Source organism: Kryptolebias marmoratus, linkage group LG19, assembly GCF_001649575.2.
Source record: "Kryptolebias marmoratus isolate JLee-2015 linkage group LG19, ASM164957v2, whole genome shotgun sequence".
NCBI lineage: Eukaryota > Metazoa > Chordata > Actinopteri > Cyprinodontiformes > Rivulidae > Kryptolebias > Kryptolebias marmoratus.
The window spans coordinates 8,348,408-8,356,169 of NC_051448.1; the positions used below are offsets into that span (position 1 = coordinate 8,348,408).

General features: G+C 40.9%; 2 protein-coding genes across 2 annotated transcripts in view; one reads left to right on the forward strand and one right to left on the reverse strand.

Moving 5' to 3' along the window:
• Window positions 1-3,944, reverse strand: part of LOC108233373 (protein eva-1 homolog A) — a 67,477-nt gene extending 63,533 nt beyond the window's left edge. The window contains exon 1 of the mRNA XM_017411790.3: window positions 3,533-3,944. Within this exon, the coding sequence (XP_017267279.1) occupies window positions 3,533-3,635 (103 nt within the window). The 5' untranslated portion in view covers window positions 3,636-3,944. The remainder of the gene's footprint in view (window positions 1-3,532) is intronic.
• Window positions 3,945-4,365: 421 nt separating this feature from the next.
• mrpl19 (mitochondrial ribosomal protein L19) lies at window positions 4,366-6,981 on the forward strand. Its single transcript, XM_017411837.3, has 6 exons — window positions 4,366-4,477; window positions 4,674-4,785; window positions 4,903-5,021; window positions 5,873-6,007; window positions 6,136-6,317; window positions 6,445-6,981. Exons 1-6 carry the CDS (start codon window positions 4,399-4,401, stop codon window positions 6,667-6,669), a joined length of 852 nt encoding a protein of 283 aa, XP_017267326.1. The 5' UTR covers window positions 4,366-4,398; the 3' UTR covers window positions 6,670-6,981.
• Window positions 6,982-7,762: the final 781 nt, after the last annotated feature.

A 7,762-nucleotide genomic window follows, 5' to 3' on the forward strand; every position in this document is an offset into this window, starting at 1 on the left:
GTCAAGTAGGGTGCAAAGCATGCCAAAGCCACTATGAAGTGGGAGGAGGTGGACAAGAAAATCATTTTCATTTGTGGTTTTTAAGCCATGTACACAAAAATAGGTAGTGCTTTTAAAAAACAACAACAAATCGGCTGCTCAAAATGCAACTGCATGGCTTGCTGGTTGCAAACACTTCAGTGAGACTGAAAATTCTTATACTAAAAATTAAAATATTTTCTCACAACTTGCCAATTAGTCTCCAGCAGCTGCAGCCCAATGACATATTCAATAAATGCGTGTATCAGGCAAGATGGACATTTGGATTAAAGTTGTCAGACAAATTTGTTAGACTTTGAACATAACTCTGAATTGCTGTGCATCCTCAGTGGTTGTGTTCTTAAGGCCCAAGTCTTCATTTTATAGCATTTGTTCAAATGTTTAAAAATCCTTAAATCCAACCAGCTGACAAAAAGATAAAACCTAAAAATAAAACTACAAAATCAAAATCGGAGTAAAACTGTAAACTCCTGTGCACTCTTATCCACTCATTCACCTGATTTTTAACCAAATTAATTCACGAATGGTGTTGTGTTGACTTTTCCTCTCCCTTTTCTCATTTGTGATAAACATGTGGGACTTGGGTCGACAGAAGGGAACAAAGAGCAAGATGGATGATAACTCCCTCTAACCACACACTCGCAGTTACTATGGCCTGACCTCAGTTGACCCCTTGGCCCCTCAACAGCCTCTCATCCCATTGACCGGGATTAAAAGGGGTTGTGCCTGCAGGGTTTTATGACGGAGAAACAGAACGAAGGTGGCCTCACTGTAACCCTTTGGCAACATTGCGGTTAGTCTGGCGAGATCGAATTGACAATGCAGTGGTTCTAAAACATTCGACTGCTTAAAGAAACAAAGAACTCAGACAGAATTATGATGCTTGCACGTAAAATGACCCAGTCTGGAAAAGAAAAACTATAGTAAAAGCATGTTCCTGGTATTGTTTGGTAATTTTTCAACAGCTTATTCATCACTTTCCCTCACCTTCGCTGGGGGAAAACCAGCTTTGTGTGAGCTCCTAATGGCATTCAGAAGGAGAAAGAGAAGCATGAAAAGCAACTACGAAGAAAGTACATTGTTATGTCACGATAAGAGGACATTAGCTGGGTAGTATATGACTTTGAACAGTGAGTAAATGTTTAAATTCTAAAATTTAATCAAGAAAGCATCAAGAAGTTGTAAGGTGGAGTTTTGACAGTGATGCCACTGTAAATGCAGGGACTAAGTGTTGCAGAGATCACTCCGCACCTCTAATTATGTCTGGAGGCAACTGTATACTGTAATAGAAGATGATAAAGGAGCAGAGGAGGAGGTAAATTACCCACCAGCATGCTGTAGTTCCTTGAATTTCAGCAGGAATCTTGAAACCGAAACTGCCGTCACTACGCTGACTTAAAATGTAATTTCAAACAACCCGCGATAAAACTGAAGCAACTTTTGCTGCTGATCAAAACGAGGTTTGACTGACAGATGACAGCATATCTAAAACCACAACTTCCGTCACCACCTGTCAATCAAAGAGTTCCTCGCGGTCTCCTTGGAGACTCCAACCGGTCAAGAATGTGAGGGCCTAGGATGTCTTTGTCCCTGAGGTATTTGGTAGCACCCTCTTTGTTACTTCATTCATCAGGATGCTCGGTCAGCATCTTTAAAAAAAAAAGAGCGTGTTGCACACAGCAAACAAAATAGCAACAATCTTCTTAAAGGGCCCTGAGTTATTCAGGAGTACAGGCCATGTCCTACTCATCTACACTGAAGCACCACTAAAATTCAACAAATTAAAAAAAGGTACTTTTGACAAACGATGAAATCAAAAATAAAACTGAAATATACCAAACGGTGCAGTTTCAAAGAATTGACTCTAGAAGTATTGGTGTACAGTTCTGACATGTGGGTATGCACTTAATGTAAACAAAGCCCTTATTGGCTGAGACCTCCAAAAAGCTTGAGTCACATGACTGACCTAGGCTGGCTGTAGTCTGTGTGGGTAAACAAATATGGAGGAATTGGACAAGCGTAGACTCTCGGAGAAGACATTTAGATGGAAATATCAGATCAAATCTGCTGCTAAAAGTCGAAGAATAGAGTCAAGACAGCTGTCAAGAATAAAGGTAGGCAATCAAACAGGGTGGTGGAACTAACCCATAAAGACAGAGCTCAGCTTTTGCAAAATGTTTGTGAGAATGATAAGTTTACAGTTTTAATGTTTTCTTCAACTCTTCCATGAACGTTGCCATTCTTTTACCTTTTTTCAGTCACTTTGGCAGAGTGGCAGGTTGCAGCTGCTCACAATTTTTTTTTTAAATTTAAGAGCACATTGATGTGAGAGAAATATTGTGCAGATTATGTTTCTTACTTTATGATTTTTTTTTTTGGACCAGTCTTCATGACATTGGAGTGAGCACCTTTAACATCAAGACTTAAAGTTGTGTCTAAATTTGGTCCTGTCAGCAGAAATGTACGATCAGCTGCTCTTTGCTGTGCTAATCCAACCACCTTAAAATCTAAGAATTAGTGGCAAAATCACCACCAGCTCAGGCATGTGGCAATTACTATGAAGGCTTTACAAGCCTTCATTAGGCTGTGCTCTTTAGCAGCTCATTAGGCAGTACCAAGGGCACAAGCACACATAATCATACACAAGGGGCGGGCATGTTGCTACATCTGCCATTTAGCACCTTTCACTGTAGTGTTATTCTGCAGTTTTTAACCATTAGACCCATTAGAGGCCAATTAACAGTGACACAAAGCTCCCTTCCTGTTTTACAGCAATGTAAACAAAACCCTCAGGCTGGCCTTGGGCTCAGCAGACTCCAGCATATTATAACTAAGTTTAGTAATATGCAGGCTGCTGACAGACATAAAATCTGCGCCTGTTTTCAACTTTAACAGGCAGGTTCTGAACTCTTTGAAACTAAGCAGTGGGGCAGAATTGGACTTGGAGTTATGCAGCATTTACAGAGCTGTTTCCAGCCAGGGACTCACATCAATCACATAATTAGATCTCATTTGCATCATCAGAATGTTGCAGATCTATATGCTGAAAAACAAAAATATTCTGAGCTTTAGGGGGGGGGGGGGGGGGACCTGCTGTGGGTAATTCTTTAGAAATTGTTACAGTAGACCAAAAGATAAGCACGATATGGGTCCTATCCGCGTGTCCTGGTTGTTTTACAAGGCAAACATTTGAGCGTGCATGCTGCAGCACGCCACGGGCACGGGTCGTCCCGAGAGGAGAACCTGATGCGACTCAAGACACAAATCACAGGTCGCGATTTAAAGCACAACAGGATAAACAAAAGGAAAGTGTTGCAGTTGATTGGACTGAGTCGCATTCACCGTTGATGGTTTCTTTGTGGTTTAAGATTTCAACTTTTAAAATGTGATGAAGCACAAGTGAAAAGGCGCTGCGTAATTGAAAAGTAGCTGGGTTTCAAATTAGAAGCCGAAAGAAAACAGCAACTACTCCTAAAAGCATGAAATTTCCAACCTGAAAAGTCCGAGGAGCCGTCGGTGAGCTCGATCACGCACGTTATTCCCAGCAGGAGCGCAAAACTGACGGCTGAGAAAGTCCCATCCGAGAAGAACATCATTGAAGCCTCGGAGTTTTGAATCCCCTCTCCGAATCACGAGACGAGCCCAAACAGCAGCAGCAGCAGCGAGATCCAGGTTCAGGAGATGTCCATGTCTGTAGCCTCCCCTCAGCCTCCCACCGCGCCGCTGCTGGCATCGAGGTTCCTCTGAGAGTTTGGAGCCGAGCGCGGAGCGCACGGAGCTGTGCGCGTTGAAGGAGGAGGAGGAGGCACTCCACCTGCGGGAGCAGCGCTCCCCCTGCATGCGTGCTCTCAGAGAGCCGGTGTTGCGCCGAGGTAATCATCCCAGAAGGAAGTCGCGCCCCCTCCTGGCTCGGGAGCGCGCTCCAAGTGACGCGTCGACTTCAACCAGGTGAACCTCAAAACTTGTGTGAATGTTGTTTTATTCTTGAGCTTGAATAAATGTTTTTATTGTTCTCAACGTGTTTTTATTTCAACAAACCAGGGCGTCAGCTGAAATTCCAGGTTTATAGGTTTTGGTGTAATTGTTTTCACATCACTTAAAGTTACGTTTAAACGCACCTTTCTGATTACGTCACTGCAAACAGTTGTCTACTTTATTCTAATGAACTTCTTTTTCCTCTATCTTTGTGTGTTGCCTGTTTCACTGTGAGCACTACGTGTAATTAAACTGATTGATTTAACAGACGGAACATTGGCGCCATCTGGTGGACAGCTAATGTAGCTACAGTTCTGCGAAATCGCGCAACAAAGGCGTTTGGCCGTCCCAGCTTCCGTACAATGTGACAACAGAAGGTCAATCATGGCGGCCTGCGCTAAAGCGCTCAATAGGTTAAACCTTTCGCTTAGGTTATGTCGAAATTTGCTGTTCCAGAATGAACGTAAGTGTGTTCAATAGGTTTTCAATAGTTTGTGACATGTCATTATTAACTAAATGTTCCTGAAAGTAGCTTTGGTGTAATTTAAATCCGTTATGTGCCAATGAAGCTAACGCTAGCGCTTCGGCTCATACTTTAAGTTTTAGTTAACAGGGAATGAAAAATGTTTTTTTTTTTTTGTTTGCTTGTTTGTTTCCAGGGTTCTTGTCGACGACTGTGTGTCTTCGTGGGGACGGAAAACCTCCTGATTTTGTCCCTCCATCCAAACCCGTCATTATAGACAAGACACAGACTGCGGAATCTCTGCGAAAGTGAGACGTTTCTATTATTTTAACAGAATCATTGTCTTTGCCACTCATGCACGCGTGTGTTACAGTGCAAGCTAAGCTTTTAAAGTACCTCTTGTTTTCTTGGCTGGTTTCTTGCAGGTTTCTGAGCCCAGAGTTCATTCCTCCCAGACAGAGAACGAACCCTTTTAAGTTTTACATGGAGAGGAAAGACATGATCCGCAGGAGGAAAGTCTTCAACATTCCCGAGTTCTACGTTGGTAAGAAAGTCTGGGGTGTTCTTGGTTCAACTTCATATTTACCAAAACATTTTTATATATGCTGCTTTAACAGTGTTATCCTTTTTGACAAACAGGTTTTTTTTTGCCATTTTGACTGCATTATATGCACTATAACTGTCCAGAAATAAAACAATATTGGAAAAATAAATTCTTTATAGTTAAAAGTAAATGAGTGGGTTTCATCTTCTGCACACTTTCAGGCAATAAAACACACATTCTGTATTAAAATATCCTGTTTCCAATTTAGACCTGCCAGTCATTGGAAACATTTTGTGATTAGTTAAATAAAATGTGCAACAAAAGAGCATCCAAATGGTTGAGCAATTAAAATCCTTTATCAATATTTATTATTGTGTTCTTTAGTACAGATGTCATGACCAGAAAGAGTTTGACAGGCAGACAGTTTTATTAATGGTGTCTTTTGATTTTGCACGCCGTCAATATTGTGTAAAGACCATTATTAAGTATTTTTAGTGATATACAAAACAATGTGGATGTAATTTAGGGTCTGTTTTGTCTCATTGAAGCTGGAGTTCACAGTCTCTAATAAAGTTTTTAGAGGTTTGCACCCTATAACTGTTTGTCATTAGCAGAAGACAGAAGTGGACAACACTGAAAGAAAGTCAGAGCGTCATAAAAACAATTATTCAAGTTAGAACAAAATGATCACAATGATCTCAAATAATAGTGATGATTTAATAATCGTGACTCAGCTTTTCCTCAGTTCTGAGACACTTATTGACTGATGTGGCTCGACTCATCTTTTGAATGGATTTAAGTGTTATCTGTGCCAACATTTACCATTTTCTTATTACCTTGATGGTTTTCAGGAAGCATCCTTGCTGTGACGGTGTCTGACCCCAATGCTAGTGGGAAAACAAGCCGCTTTGTTGGCATCTGTATCCAGAGGGGTGGGAAAGGGCTAGGGGCCACGTTTATCCTGAGAAACATCATTAATGGTCAAGGTAAGATTTGTTTTCCAACATTTAGTGTATCAAACTAGGTTAGGTTAGTGTTAATCTACAGAATTGAATGGATCTCAATAAAGTGTTCTAATGAGATAGAAATGTGAACTTATGTGTATGTTTCCTAGGTGTGGAGATCTGCTACGAGCTGTACAACCCACGAGTACAGAACATTGAAGTGCTGAAGCTGGAGAAAAGGCTGGATGACAACCTGATGTATCTGAGAGATGCTCTGCCTGAGTTTAGCACCGTGGACCCAGAAATGAAGCCCGTGCCCTTCTCTCCTTCTGAAGAGGTGCCTGTAAACAAGGTGAGACATTCAAGATGCTGCCAAATTTAGTTTGGCTGCAGTGAAGTTTAGTGCGGATCATAGCCCTGTTTTCTCATTCAAATATCCAGTAGTAAAACACACCCTCGAAAACTGTCTTGTTTACCAGCGTAAAGTCCTAATGCGCCCCAGGCCGTGGTCCAAACACTGGGAATTGCCAAAGTTCAAGATCCAGGGCATCCAGTTCAGCCACTGCATGACACCTAAACAGATTGAGTTCGTTCAGAAGAAGTATGGAGAGCCTTGGCGGGAGTACGACATGCTGAAGGAGTACGACACATCCAAACTGGAGGAGGAGATCCTCGAGGAAGTTCAGCAGGAGATGAGCAAGTGAGGAAGGTCCTTCAACGGTTTAATCGTGAGAACAGACTTTTTTTGTTTTGTTTTGTAAAAAAAAGAGGAATGGCTGGAAAATTATTTTTTTTTGTGGACGTGTGACATCTGACATTTTACTGCAGGGACATGAGAAAGAAGCAGCATGGATGTTTTTGTTCCACTGTGGGTGACCTTGTTCTCTGTATGTGATCAGTTTGCTACAGGAGCTTTTTCAGTCACTGACATTAACTCTGACGTTTGCCCTTATGCAGGAAATAAACTGTCTCCAAAATAAAAGATAATAAACTTTCTTAACTTTGAATTCCTTACATATTTTTTGCCATATTTATTTGTCCCCCTTGTATTTTTCTGCTTGTACAGTTTCAGCGTTTTTTTTTTTTTTTTTCTGCTTGTTCTCTGGACATTTTAGTCCTTTCATCTTAACTGCAACACAAGCAGATTCAAGGCGCCTGTTTAAAACATTTTTCTTCTGACACAGCTACCCCCCTGTCTCTCTCTCTGTCAACTGGCCATTAACAATTTTGACAAAAAATCTTATATCTACTTTTAATTCAATTTGATATGTAAAAAAATAATTATTATATCACATACCCTTAAAGGAGTTCAGCTTTGAATATGCTCCCTTTTTTTTACTACAAGTGCATTTTAGGAAATTTAATCTGATTTTCAGGTCAGAGGCACGAGGATGGAAAAAATGAACAATAAAAAAATTCACTAAAAAATTTGCAACACAAGGTGGCGCCGTTCCTCTTAAGATTGTCGCACTCAGCAGTGCTTACATAATTGTCTTAGGAGGTTTCTTTTGAAGGAAAAAGTCTTTCCAAGCTAAAATAAACAATTATGCGTTATTTAAACAAATGATGACGGGCATCTCCCAAAAAAGTACTTTGTTTTCTGCTTCAACTTCTTGAGGTGAAAAAAAAAAAACAAAAAAAAAACGAGTCCTGTTCAGATGGGTTTCCACAGCTTGTTTTTTGGAGAGAGAGAGAGAAAAAAAAAAAGTGCGCGCGCCGACCAAAGACACCCGGTAGTGTTTTACTGTTGTGGATGGAAAATTGCGGTGCTGAGATGGTATGTTAGAGCGTCAATTG

Bases quoted from the DNA above. Each gene is read 5' to 3' on its own strand.
- mrpl19 (XM_017411837.3), top strand. From the start codon at position 4,399: ATGGCGGCCTGCGCTAAAGCGCTCAATAGGTTAAACCTTTCGCTTAGG. The intron at 6,008-6,135 runs GTAAGATTTGTT...TATGTTTCCTAG, and splicing joins AAACATCATTAATGGTCAAG to GTGTGGAGATCTGCTACGAG. The intron at 6,318-6,444 runs GTGAGACATTCA...CTTGTTTACCAG, and splicing joins AAGAGGTGCCTGTAAACAAG to CGTAAAGTCCTAATGCGCCC.